Below are 14,922 nucleotides of genomic sequence, written 5' to 3' on the forward strand. Positions count from 1 at the left end.
TCTAGGCTCCATTTCGTAACATTAAATAGGCAGTGTTTTTGAATCATAAACAAATTGAAAAATACAATCTACTTACACATTTTAAATTGGATTCTTGCTAGTGTAAGCTGTATATTAACAGTACACAAATAAAACGGGCTTTTAAAGCATCCAGATCTTAGTTAATTAATCCTTACAAGTTGCACGTAGAAGCACCGCTATCCTAAACTGAATATTACTTGACACTACAGTGAATGTATTACCAATGAAGTAAACGTAAAGTTATCATTCAACATCAGTAATGACTGCACAATATAACCCTTCAGTTTTATCGTAAGAGCAAACAGTACGTTAAACTAGTGGAGCTAGGCCAAGTAACCTTCTAATTTAAGTAACTAGAAAAGATTCAAATTCTGTAATAATATAATGGTCCAATATAAAGAAAAAACTAATGTGTTCAAATTAGTGCAAAAAATCCCCTCTATTCAATCAATATATTAACACTTCTGATTCCTGGATAACATTTTCTTCTAGAATTTTAACTTCCACATTTTCTGCTTTGTTATTAAAGGACATCTTCAAGTTTACACACTGAAGTACCAAACTGAAAATATTTTTGTACTTTGAGTAATTTACCAACAAAGTTAACTTTGCAAAAGATCAGCTGCAGTTTATTGCATCTCCAATTTATTCTAAGGTGCTGGACAAGGCTCTCTCCCTTAAAAATATTTAAATTCTGTTGTCTAGATAAAGCTTTCAAGTTTTCAAGGAAACTGAATACATCAAGATACCGGTGTGGGCATAGTATATATTTCTTAGATTCTATTTGCATGTAAAAATGTATTAGCTGTCTTGCCTACTGGTAGGGATGTGAAACATTTTTCATTGAAATCATGCATTTGCAACAATCACAGGACATACTGTAAAGCCCCACATACTTTAGGCCTCTTCATGCTCCTTTTCTGTCCAAATATTTGGGGGAGGGGAAGGGAAGCGGGGGGAACAGGGAAGCATCTGATACTTTTTCAATTACTGTTCTGAAGTTATAAGAATGTATTTTCTTAGAAATATACAATATATCATCAATTTTCAATTCTCTGGAAGTTTCCTTCTCCTACAGGGGAAAAAAAAAATACTCTGAATGTTTCAAGATTATTACACTCCTCTGAGATACAAATAGACTTATAAGCGGCATACAGAGAAAACTTCCCTCTCTCCATTTTGACAGAAGTGTTGAGAGCATGGAGAGGAGAGACCAGCCAGATGCATGCACTTAGTGGAAAGAACTACAGTAACGTAATGCTATCAGAAGAAAACCTTGAGAAAAGTCAATCACATCCTTACATCAAGAGCCATCTGAAAACAACTTAGTGGGAGTCTCTCCCATACATATCGATCCAAGTATTATGGTTGCCCTACTATTAGTAGGCATTCTTTTAGGATTTGAAGAGATCCTCACACGGGGACTTTGAAATTAGAAACAAGGAGAACAGGACCCGGTAACTTCATTTCCTGAACACCCAGAACAGTAAGGACACAATTAAGTTAATTATTATGTTATTACTATAAACCAGTCATTGCAAATAAAGTTATATACGTAATTTGTAAAATTATTCTACACATAAATTGTAAGAGCATTTTGATAAGTGTTTGCCAAAACCACAATGGCCTAAATATACATAGCAAGAAATCCTGAAAAAAAAAATATACCACTAGACAGCAGTATCTATAATTTATTTTTACTATAGGGTGAAGATACTTTTTTTTTTTTTTAAATTGTCATCTATTTATTATTCAAATAACTTTTGATGGTATCTTCACACTTCCTTTCTAAGCCACAGATCATCAGAATCTCAAGTGTCAACCGGTGATTCTAACAGGAGGCTTACCCTTGCATAAGTTGATTTCATTTTTTGTACCATCACAAAGCAGAATAAACTTCTTCACACTAAAATCCATCTTTCGCAAAATTTTTGTCAGTGTTATATTGACTCAGTTTCTTTGTTAATGATATTCAAGCATCCACTTTACTACACTCCTTATTTGAAGCTTTAAGGCATACTCCTGTTTGGAATACGTTTTTTGCTTTACGTCCTTGTTTTACTTCTGTCAGTTAGACAAAGCTTTTGGCATAATTATAATTTGGTTCAGAAAGGGAATCACAGCAGATTAGGCTGCAAACGTGGTTTGGCTGATTTAATTTTGTCAACTGGAACGAGGCAGCACCCACTTCTAGAGTAGGCTGCATGGCCAGCAGCAACTAAGATACATGCTAGATTATTCTGCTTGTACAGAACCTCAACCTCTAATTTCATTCCAGAGCCGTATTGCTTAAAACGGAATATCAGACCCGGTTTACTAAGAAGCTTCTGAAACAGAAGTTTAGCTTCAGCACTCCAGTGTTCTCCTTTGGCAGGAACAGCATCACATAAAGAGCAACAGTACGCCAAGCGTGGTAAATAAGCCAGATTTTCTGGAAGAACTTTAAGTTTATGGATATCTGAGTAGGGGATATTTTTCAGAAAGCCATAATCAATGAAGGTAAGAACAACAGACTGACTTGACACTTCACTGATTTCTGCTCTGTTCCAGTGAGCTTCTAGTTCAAGCTTGATCAAGCAACCAGCACCAGGAGTCACACACTCTTTTGGCAAAGCTGGCAGGTTATCAGGAAGGTCGGAGAGCAGCAGAGACAAGTTCTTCATACACTCAAATAGGCCTTCCAACTGAATGCAGAAGTTTGAAGGATCAGTAACTGTAGTTGCAAACCCAGGATACCGTCTGCCACTCTGCAGCAGCATCCATGTGACTGAATTTATCCTGAATGACGTAGCAAACGCTTTACAGTCTATGTTACCGGATTTCACTGGTGCAACGATGGTCTTACCATGAGTGAAGAGCTGATTCAAATATTCCAGTAGGAGAATATCCCCTATTAATATCTCTACTTCCCAGAGACGAGAGGATTCCAAATATCTCAGAAACAAGATCCTTATTTTATGATCTAGGAGTGCATTGAATAAATGGACAAACGGAATTCTATTTGAATTTTTAAGCCAAACCCATTTACAAGGCACAGCTTGTTTAGGAATACTTTTCATCTCATCACTGAGCATCTTTGCATTATGTAAGGACACCATCTCAGACTTGCCACAATCCATAAGAAAAACTAGCATTAACCTCTCCCTGACAAACTTCTTTATCACTTTTGATCGATACCACTTTAAGTTCCTTTTAGATTTTGTCATGCATTCCAATCCTTCTTCAATGTTATCCATTGCAAGCAAACAATTTCTTTCTGCTTCTTTGACAAGCATTACATTTAAATCATTTAATACCTGCAAATTCCTAAGTAACTTCACGTGAAACTTTCCACACCCTGAAACATTAATTATTTCTGCTGCTTCTACCTGTCCAGGATTTAGATCTTGAACAGGGACTTTTAATAGTGTTTTGGAAGTATTTCTTGTCCCAACAGCCTTAGCTTTATTTTGACCACCTAAATTATTCCTCAGTCCTTTATACTGAGGATCAATATTTGTAATCAGAATTTGTTTGGATGTGTTTTCCGGAATACGCGTTAACGTATTTTGCAATCTTGTCCTGTGTTTTTTCTGCAGAAGGACATCAGACATAGATTTTCCATCACAAATTATATCTACTTCCCACTGCTCTCCAAGTTGTTGCAAGAACTTACAAGTCACTGGCTTGTTATTTATTTCTTTTACAAAATAGGAAATACTTTTATTAGTCCAGCTTTCATCAGAAGTACTTTTCACTCTGCTAAGGAAACAAGGAATACTGAGCCTTGGCAATGTTAAAAACCTCGTCTCGATCCTGTAGATCTTTGGAAGACTTGCAACTGCTGTATTACCATAGTCAACGAACTCTACCTCAAAGGAGCTTTCTGATTTCACAGTTTTAATAACTGCCCTATAAAAAAAACAATCGGTGGGATACTCTGCTAAAACAAGATCCCCTACCATGAGCTCACCTAAGTCATGTTCATGACCTGCATTCACTGTGCTTTCATTCAATTCTTCTGCCAGTTGAATTATTAAGTTTTCCTCCTCTGCAACATGAATATAGAAACTTGATGGACTATTTACATGAGAGATATACCCTGCTACTTCTGAATTCACCTGAATATCACGTTGAGGAAGACTGGTTAATTTAGGTATATTTTCTTCACTCCTTTCCTGCTGACCTGTGCAATTTAGTCTTTCAGTAGAAGATTCAAAGAGAGCATTTACAGTTACTTCCTTTAAATTTAAAGCAGGCTGACACAGCGAGTGAGAAGCAGGCTTTTCATCTACAAGTTTCTCTTGGTGCTCCAGCAGAGCATTGACACCATTTCTAAAGCCTGGCTCTTCACTGTCCTGGGAAGTCAATGGTTTCAAGGACTTGCTACACAAATCGTGTGTGTTACATGCGGTCTGCTCTTCACCTTCAAGATTTCGCCCGCTGTTTGTCTGATAACACACATCATACACTTCACGTTTCACTTCAGTTCTCAATCTGGTTCTTTCAGGATCTTCTACATTTATTTTTTCAATTTCTTTGTTATTTTCTATGTGCTGTACCACTCTATAATTTCCAACAAACTGTTCTGTATAATTTTTCACAAGTGCCAATTCTTCTAAAATTTTTTCTCTAATTTTCTGACTTACTTGGAGCTGTCCATCATACAACTCCATAACAACCTGGCCATCTGGTTCTCTGGATATAATTACAGCCTTCAGCAGCTTACCAAGGAAAGTCTCCTCAAACCATCTATTGACTTTCACTGGAATTTCTGTCTCCCTAAGATTTGAGAGACAACATTTAATAGCTTGCATGGGTGTTAACAGCAGGTCGGTGGCAAACTCTGGAATAGGCATCAACTGGTCTCTCTCTACCATATGTTTATTTCCAAAATCCACAAAGTCAGCTAATAAATAGGATGATGATTCCATAGGAAAAGCCAAAGCTCTATAGAAGAGACCATCCTCAAAATATCTGGCTATACATAATCGTGTATTGCTGGTATCATATTTTGCATGATTTGGCATTTGACTTATTTCACTAACCTTCTTCATCAATGCCTCTATAGTTTCAGTGTTTCGATTAAGCTGACAATAGAATTTTGAAGGACTATGTATATGAGTTATATAAACCTCCTCCTCACTTCCAATTTTTATATTAAAAGATGAGTAGCAAAAACTGTACAGAGAACTCAAAGATGCACGTTTTCTCAATCCAACACATTCAGACTGGCGGTGACCACGTTCTCTCAGAAACTCTTCTGCACTAACAAAAGGTGTCTGCAAGTCAACTATATTATACAGGCAGTTTGGGTTTACAAGAATTAGAGCATAAATTACACAAAACAGTGGTCCTTGAGAAGCAGAAATGAAGTCTTCAAAATGTCTGCACACCTCTTCAGACCAGTTAAGTGCGTTAATCTGCAAGGGTCCATTTTTAAGACTACATCTAAATGCTTGACTTTCCAGAGTGAGGAAGTCTGGAAGAATAGCTTGAATATCTTTAAGTAAGACTCTTTCTCGATTACCGAAGTCTACAAAAACCACATCAACTTCATCTGCAGATACTTGCTGCACAACAGTCGCTCTGTACCACCTCCCATCTTTGGGGCATTTAACAATACAGGCAGCCTGCCCAGTTTTGTAAGGGCTAGTATGTACTTTATAGTAGGTCTGAATTTGTTCCATCAAGTTATTCAGCTCCGGCAGTTTGCTTTGCAACTGACATGAAAAATCTGCTGGGGAATCAATACAGGAACATACCACCTCAAAAACAGCTCCTGGTTTAAACACAAACTCTTTGTAAGATATATTTTTCTCAGGTACTAATCGATGCCTCTTAGAAATAGTATCCCTTCCAAAATAAGAGGGCACGACAGATTCTCTCAGCACAGGAGGGGCACTTAAAGACTTCTCATTTTGGAAGCTCTGTCCATTTCCCGATACTTTATTTTTATGTTTATTGCAGTTGCTCTGTGCATACACACTTTTTTTTTTTAACTTGCGGTGATTCCGGACTCGAGAATTTTTTCCTAGATTTAGAAGAGAACGTGGTCTCCCTTCCCAGTATTCTGCACATCCAGCCTGAACCATGCACATGGCAACATTACGTCCCTCTAAATCATCCATACGCTGTGCATTAACAATATACTTGTTGTTTTGCATTCCAACCACATGAAGCAAAATTGGTTTGCTAAACACAATCTCTTTGAAGAAATCAGTTTCCTTTTTAACCCACACATCCTCAATGGGAAACGTGTATGCAAGTGCACAACACATAGCTAAAGCTGGTAAATCAGAAAACTCTGGAAGCAATGTTTTCACATCACAACAGGGTACGGTATCTGTATTTCCAAAGTCCAAAAAGTAAACAATAACGTTGACACAAAGCACTTCAGTGACAACACCCCGATAATAGCGCATATCTTTGCTATACCGGGCACAGCACAGTAATCCAGGCTCAGGGTTTTTAAGGACCCTTTCATGCGTACCACATCTGTTATATACCTCTGCAATATTTTTCATCAAGGCATGAAATTCATTCTGATAGTCATTTGTTTGAATCCAGAAGTTTGATGGATTTATTACATAAACCACAAAAGCAACATGGGAAGAATTCATTTTCATTTCTACCCTTTTACAGTGTCTTGAAAAAGAACTGCCTTCAGTTAAGCAGTTTGTCAGTTTATTTCCAGTACAATTCGTAAATGAACGGTAGTTCTCATCACGCGTTTTGTAGTTTACCGCAATACTTGTGATTTTTGTATCAGAAGATGAGAGACACAATGCAGCTGCCTCATTCACTTGAGCTGGATGTTTAGCATTCATTCCCAATTTTTGATTTTGCAATGTAATATAATACAAGTGTTTACTGGCATTAAATAAATCGACACAAGCACACACAGAAGTCTGTCCTATCAAGGCCTCTATAAATTCTTTCAGCTGCAGCTTTATTACTGCTTCATCCTGATTACCAAAACAAGACAGTGCACAAGGAAATGAAATCATTGGTAGTGACATGAACTCTTCTTTAAGTTTCCAAACACAGCTAGATGGCACAGTTTCAATATTGCCAAAATCCATAAACCAGACTTCCACATGGTCAGAGAGAAGTTGTTGTATCACTCCTCTATGCCACTGTCCATTTTGTCTTCTGGCAGCACAAAGTAACCCTAAACTATCCACTGATGTATTACTTTCTCTGCTCATAGCTTCATAGTACAAATGCATTGCTCCTGTCAAATCCTCCAGTTCTTTCTGCCATTTCTGTATCTGACAATAGAATTTATTTGGACTTATTGCAACAGTTATTTTTACGTTTTCTTTACTGCCAACAGGTAGAAGCGGCAAAAGATTACCTGGAACTGGACGAAAATAGGATGGTTTCTCGGAAGTACTAAACGTAAGCAACTGCCGGACCGCATACTTCTGTTTCAACAATTGTGGCACTCGCTTACAATGCATTTCTTGGGGTAATGCTTTTAACGTTTCTACGATAAGACAAAATGAATCTCCATCAATAAGTTTTCCTAACTGCAGTTCAGCAATATCACTAACCACCTTTGATACTTCCAGAACAAACAGCTGGTATGGTAAAACAGCCTTCACGTGACCTGCAATCTGTAATCCTACCAGAGATGAGAAGTAGTTCATAGCTTTTGGACCCCATTTTTCTCCAAGAGGAAGTATGTTTGCAAAAACTCCATAAACCATCTTTGGAGGAAGCTGAAACAATTCACCACAAGCAGAAGCAATATGTATTTCATCAACCACTAGTACTTGCCCAATATCTATAAGAAAGACCTCATAGACAGTCTCTTTCTTTTCCAAAACTTTTCCTCTATGCCATTTTCCTTCTGTGTCTTCCACCAAACACGATCCACCAATATCAACATTCTCTTGTACTTTGAATACACGTTCAATTTCATTCTGTAGTATGTTGTAGTCAAATTCACATCCCTCCTTGTACTGACCCTGAAACGCTACTAGCAAACACTCCGGATGGCATTCTATACGAGTTATCTTCAGGTGCAAATCTAAAGTGTTTGGTGAGGGAGCCAAAGATTCCATTCTTTCTGCAAGGCAAAGGAGTAAGATCAGTCTGATGATCTTCTATATTTTTCTATAGCAGCTAATTTCTCACATGAAATTTGTTTGCAAAATATTTTAATAGCATAGTCTTACATTTCTGGGTAAATTCTACACTAAAAATTTAACAGCTTCATGGTTTTTGTAGGTGGGATACACTTGGCAAATTTTTCTCTTTGTAAAGACGTGTTCAGGTAACACCTAAGGAAAAAAAAAAAAAAGCATCTCCGGACTAGCTCTTATGACTACAGTCTGATTTTATCACTTAAGAATAGTTCATAATCAGACAGTGGTTCTCAAAATAGACAGGGGAAGAAGAGACCAGAAGGATCTTGGTATTCTGCTAAAAGAAACAAAAAAGGCAATTCACGTTACTTTTAACATCTCTGCTAATACTACAAATGGATCTCTGATGTGTTTTATCCTGAAACAGACTATTCAAAGTTTCTAGAGAGGTTTAGGAGCCACTAACAAGTTCAATGGCTCTTCTCTTCAAGGGAGATCCAAATCACAGTTTCACTGCTTTAGACTTGCAGTTATAATGAGTTTCTATATACGGCAAAAGTATTTTCAATATGTTTCTTTCTGTTTCTTTTTAGTGCAGCAGTTATCAAATACCCCTACTAATCTTGCTTTTTCTCCGTGTATCACTTTCTCAAACCAATCACGTGCACCTCTGTGCTTTGCTGCTTAAGCTGACTGAATTACACTAACATGCAGGGCTACAGTATAAGCTTTCATAATTGTGAAAAGTACATACGGAATATATTATCCGCAAACACGTCTGCAGTGTCCATTAAGTAACAGCTTCATCAAATGCCTTTTGTAGCGTGTTAACTCACAGAATTCTGAAACATTCTAGTTCCGACAGCTTAAATATCTTCAGACCCTGTAAACACTGCTCAGACCTTCACTTAACATTGTCTTCAGGATCAGCTTCCCGTTTCTTCAAATGTGGACTCATCAACAGATCTGTGACTACACATTGTTTAAAAAGTATGCCCATCATTTAACCAAGAAATTCTGTGAAATAAACCACTATTCTAACCGATGAATAGGTTAGTCAACATTTGTCAAATGCAAAGTCAGTGGATAAGACCACAAGCTTAGACTGGACAAAACATATACTTGATTTTAGAAATTCTACTGCAAGTGAAGCTTTCTAAATTCTTAAAACAAGGTCCTGCTCAACCTGCAAAAATTATCCAACAGAACTACAGTGACAGCTCTTATCCCAAGCACGTATGAAGTGGCTAGCAATAAAACAATCCACCTTCCAAGCTGAATATAAAGCCTTGCCATTCCAATTTTACAGAAGTTGTTTACCCCTGTAGTAAAAACTCAGCAGAACATCTTAGGCAGGAGGAAGAAGAGATAACTGTGTAAACACGTGACTTTTCCTTTTAAAGGAAAGAAAAAAGTATTTTCAAACATCCCAGTAAAAGCAGTACCAAACACTGATATGACAAACACCAGCCTCACCAACCCCCCCCCCCTTGTTTCTCACTTTTCTTTATAATAAAAGAGAAAGGTAAATTCTACTTGTTTTATGAAGGAAAATGACTTTCAGGAAAGGGTTCTGAGCTGACGGCCTCCAGCAGAAAACACCTCCCTGCAGCCCTAACTAACACTGAAGAGGGATAAAACGTAAGTTGTGCCTACTACTGTGGTCATCTTTTTTGCCTGGCTTTAGGCAGCTTCCCAAAGGAAGTACTATGCACTGCTTCCGGGTGACCTACCACTAAAAACACTGACGGCCAGTTCCTTTCTCTATATAGGGAACACATCTTTCTTGCATAAGATTTAAGATGTCCTGAATGTTTCAGAATGGCACCTAATCAGAAAGATTTAAACCTCAGGAACAGCACCATTGATCCTTCTGGCACCTATTTTTTTCCATTAAAACTAACTCCTACTCACAGAAACACATACAAAACAGAAGTCTTGCTGTGCATCAATGTCTCCCGGTCTGTTAGCACAACACAAATCATGGCACCAGACAAACAGTCACATTTCTACAGTTTACAACAGGAGGTACTGCTTTTTACTCACCTGCATACCATTTATAGCTTACGCTTTCAGAAACCTCACTCCTGCCTCTTATTATCAACTTTGCATCTCTCTGCAAGAGAAGATTACAGTAAAATCATTAGCAATATAAGAGAAACAAACTCTTGGTCTACCTCTCCAAAGTAGACCCTCCCTGTCCCTGCAAGACTGCCTCATACGGAGTTTAATGACTGGGTTAAGATCTCAAACAAAAAAGTTACAAAACTGATTCCCTCTTCCTAAGAGCAGAGCAAGATCGTTCTTTCTCTGCTGTTCAAAACACACACCTCACAATTATACGAACAGACTGTAAGCAAGAGCAGGAGCACGTTTACTTTTGTTTGCCGCACTCAAGCCAGACAAAATCTATAGCTTACTTCATGCATTACCAGGCCAACGGGCTTATGGTACGAGGAGGGCTTTCAAGCGCAACTGAAGGCGGGACACAACCAACAGCTGCAGAGAGCTGCGCTCCGCAGAAGCGATGCCGGACGCCTCGTTACGCGCAGCCGAGGGAGAGGGCAAGCTCTGCGCCGAGCGGGGCTCGAACCGGCCACCCCCCGGGCCGCGCGCTCCCGCCGCTGGGCCGGACCCGAAGCCGCACACTGCGACCCTGCAGCGGCAGCAGCCGCTTCCTTACCGATCACAAGCGTCGCGTAAGAGCCGCAACGGCCCGAGCACGACCGCTTCACACCGCCGCGTCACCAGACCGGTCAGAAGACAAGACACCACCTTCGCCTACCCCCCCCACCTCGCGCCGCCAAAATGGCAGCGCGAAGAGCACTCACGCGCCGAGCAGCAGAACGCGTGCGCTATAACGCCGCCAGCGCCTTTGGCGCCTCTTTTGCGGGGGGCGGGGCTTGGGGTTGATTGATGGGGGCGCGACGGTAGCGCCCAGCCAATCCGCACGGCCCAGCGGAGAGGGCGCCGCCTCCATCTTGAGCGGGAGGCGGCCGGGTGCGAGGCTGCGGCGGCGGCAGCGGCGGCGGCGGGGCGGCGGCGGCGGGGCGGCGGCGGCGGCGGGGCGGGGCGGGGCGCGGGCTGGCGGCTGTGCGTGTAGGCAGCCCGCTTTAGTTCGTTTTCTCTTCAGGTTGGTGGATTTTTTTTTTTTAAATGTTTCCTTTTTTTTTTTTTTTTACATAAACAGAGTTGCTTCAGCTGTTTGCTCTTCATAAAATATCTTCTAAGCTTTATATAAGGCGCCCCTCAGTTGTAGGTTAGTGAATCTTCTAGGGTTACTTAATGAGGGTTTGGGAGGTTTGCTTTTTTTCCATCATCAGGAGGACTTTCTCCAGGCCAGAGCTGAGTGCACCTGAACAGGCTGTAAAATGAGGTGGCTGCAACAAGGAAACATGGTATGAAGAGGAGATAGCTAGTCCTGCAGATATTCACAGATGCTGGTACTTGTATAACTCATTTCGTTGTTTGGAATGAACACATGCAAATGTAACAATCCCTATGGGTCAGTCTTCAGTTTTTATAGAGTTTTACCACTGACCAGGATTGTTGCATCATAGTTCTATCTGGCAAGCTTGAGATATAGAAAAGCTGCCTTTGTGACACGTAGCTATAGTAACTTTCCCTAAATACAGCTGTTACTATCTAGTCTTGATAATATATTTTATGTTCAAAATAATATCATTCCAACTTGAATTAATCCTAAAATTTAAAGAATTTCTTGATTCATTTTTGCAACTAAACAGGCATGTTGGTGATGTTCAAACTTTTCTATAACAGCGGCTCGGAACAAAAATTGTAGATTATCACTGGTAAACCTAGTGCTTTTAATTTTCTGTGCAAAACATCCAGTTTATTCCTGTTATTAGCCAACATAATGCCACTACTTGCAAGCTACTTTGGAATGCTGAATTTTGCCCAGTGTTTTTACTTCTGTAACAGAAAATAAGGGTACACGTGCTAATTACGAACTGTCAAGTTGTTTATACTGTTCTGTAATGTAATGCGATAATGTCCTATGCATGCCCTCTGTACCCCAGCCTTCCCATTTGGGGCTCTTTTCAGCCACAACCACCACTACCACATCCACCATCTGTAGCTAAAGACATTGACAGTTCTTATGTAAAAGGTCTGAGCAAACTTTTGTCACTTCTAATAAAAACTAGAATATAGTATTTTTAATATAGTAATAGACTGATGAAAGCCTTGTAATACTGAAATTTTCCCTTCCCTAAGGTATCTTGAAGTTATTTAACTAGACTTATCTTTGTAATTTAACATGGTGATAGATTATCCTATTTTGCATCCCTAGAAATTCCATTAAACTAATTAGGATCAATTATGTAAGAGCAGAGTTCATTAGTACCATACTTAGATTTGGTCATAACTTTCATCCCTTTAATAAAAACAGGCTAAAACCTCAGACTGAAATCTAGCACTCAAGGTAGGTAAAGTGTCCTGGGAGAGTGCTGCCCGAGAATGGCAGCTTTTTGTACTCCTCATGTGCTAGGCAAGGAGAAGTCTTGAGCTTCTGAATATTAATATTACAAAGGAATGTAGAGGGGTGGCTGTATTTTTTCACTGTAATTTAGGCTGAAGTCAATCCTACTGTTCTATCTACTGTCCAAAACTCACTTCTGAGGGCATAGTGTAACCACTATCATTTTTTTTTTTTGATGAAGCATTGTAATATTCAAATATTACCATGTTGATGGCAGCTGTAATATGATAATCTTAGGGTTAGAGCAGTCAGAAGTGGTTTCACTCAGCCTGAGTTTAAAAACTATCTACCACATCCTTGAAGCGTGCCTTAAACGTGTGCAGTTTTACATGATGGAATACACAGCATCCCTCCTGCTTGAAGTTGCGCCGCTATGGGCAGAGGGAAAGGAAAAGAAAGTGCAACCAGTGAACGTTTTGGAGATTGGCGCTATAGATTTTGCTCCTTTTTGGGGAGGGAGCAGGGATGTTTTTTTTTTTAACCTGTTACAGAGGCGTTTTGCATATACTTAGCCGTGTCTGTTTCGTGTTGAACATACAAACCCTGTCAGGAGGATGAATCTGAACTCATTAGCATAGGGGACAGTCATACTGCTTAAATCAGTCTAGAAAGTCGTGCATTCGTTTTCAGACAGTGGAACAGCTTGAGTAAAAGGATAACAACAAAGCTACCGACTTCTCAAAGACTAAACCTGATGCCAGATTTTTAGAACAGTTTGGTACAAGTTTTTATTTCGGCAAAATTAGTAAACGTACCTTGATAATTGTCATAAAAATTTCTTCAGTGCTGTTGTCAAAAAAGTCTGTGTGAACAAGAAGGAGCAACACAAATGCACAGAGCTCAGAACAAAAATATTCTCACACGAAAACTGATCAATAAAAGCATATAGCAAATGTTGCCAAGAGGTGGGTCATCTGTATTTAAATTCATGAAAGCATGTATTTCACAGTAATAGATACTAAGTACATCCTTGTTCAGTAGTTTCATATAGATGGAATATAGCTGTAGGAATTTTGTCTTAGAAGTATACTCTCCTTGAGTTTTTTAAGAGAGAGGAGCTCTCTACTGCTTCATTTCTAGATAGAGATAATGTAAAGTCACGGGGTCCATGTATGCAGTCGCTTTTCTCCAGAGTACCCAAAAATGTCCATGAAACTGGAATCAACAATGGCTTGATCTTGTCCCATTTGCACACTGAGAATTATTTTTTTACTTAGCATAATGTTTCCTAAATCAGAATAAAGAAGCAATTTGTCTGCAGGATGGTATGTCATCTGCTGATAATTTAAGTGCAGTTACAAGGGACTTGGGAGAAATTTCCACTTTTTTAGTCCCATTTTTCTACATGTCCCCAAAGATATCAAGGTGTTGCTATTTATGCCTTTTGTACAAAACTTCTTTACCATTTACATCACTTTGACCAGTAAAGGAATTACATCTTTTCTGACACAGTTTTTTTTTTTTTGTTTAGGTCTTTGGTTTCATCAAGAACTGTATGGGGTTTTTTTTAGACTTGATAACGACGTTAAAAAAGTATCAGGTATGCATAAATCATTGCTAAATCTCAGAAACTAACTCCTCCAGTAACTTTTTTTGAGACGTGAAGGATCACTGTAGGCTGTTGTAAACATTCAGGAGACGCATAACAGCCAAAACTGAAATACCTGAATGCTGCCATGTCCCAAAACGTCCTTATAGTACACCTTGGCAAATTTACAGAAGCAATTCAATGTTTGCATTTAAAGAGTGAGTGTTTTAAAATGTTGGTACAACTACACATTCCACATCAATTAGTACTGAATCTGAAGTGGTTTACCTAGCATTCTTGACTGTGTCAGTAATATAACCAACTATGAGTTTTCCTCTTTTCCACTTTATTGGTCCTGACAAATTTTGTGTTCCTGTTATCCACACAAAAAGCTATACTTTCCTTCTTAGTGTTTATTGTGAGGAAATAGTTAAATAGTTTTGCTGTTTTATCTGGTATGCAATGTTAACAAACACCTGTAACTTTATTTGCATCCTACTGATAGGAATAAAATTAAAAAAAAAAAATTGGCATCATTTCGATGTGCGTGTGGTTAGATGTTCACTCGGGAATGTTACCTCTTTTCACTTTCTTCCTGAGAAAGATACATTGAAAGGCCCAAGTACTCACTTTTTTTCCCAGTAAAATTTCACTGTGACTAATGCATTTGCATTAAAAATTAGTTAATGAAAAACTAAAACTTCACACTAATAAAGCATTTTTATGCTTGTGGCATGAGGTGGCTGTTTATACCATTTTTTTTTCAGTAAGTGATAATGATGTGACTCACGAGCTAA

General features: G+C 38.9%; 1 protein-coding gene across 1 annotated transcript; it reads right to left on the minus strand.

The window, feature by feature from the left end:
- Window positions 1-2,071: 2,071 nt before the first annotated feature.
- Window positions 2,072-10,992, minus strand: TDRD15 (tudor domain containing 15). The gene is made up of 3 exons (XM_068936430.1): window positions 10,780-10,992; window positions 10,143-10,212; window positions 2,072-8,077 (listed from the first exon to the last, which is right to left on the minus strand). Exon 3 carries the CDS (start codon window positions 8,070-8,072, stop codon window positions 2,139-2,141), a length of 5,934 nt encoding a protein of 1,977 aa, XP_068792531.1. The 5' UTR covers window positions 8,073-8,077; window positions 10,143-10,212; window positions 10,780-10,992; the 3' UTR covers window positions 2,072-2,138.
- Window positions 10,993-14,922: the final 3,930 nt, after the last annotated feature.

The sequence above is a fragment of the Struthio camelus genome, chromosome 3 (genome assembly GCF_040807025.1).
Source record: "Struthio camelus isolate bStrCam1 chromosome 3, bStrCam1.hap1, whole genome shotgun sequence".
In the NCBI taxonomy this organism is placed as follows: domain Eukaryota; kingdom Metazoa; phylum Chordata; class Aves; order Struthioniformes; family Struthionidae; genus Struthio; species Struthio camelus.

What these genes read in the sequence shown, in the direction of transcription:
- TDRD15 (XM_068936430.1), bottom strand. Translation starts at nt 8,072, where the DNA reads ATGGAATCTTTGGCTCCCTCACCAAACACTTTAGATTTGCACCTGAAG.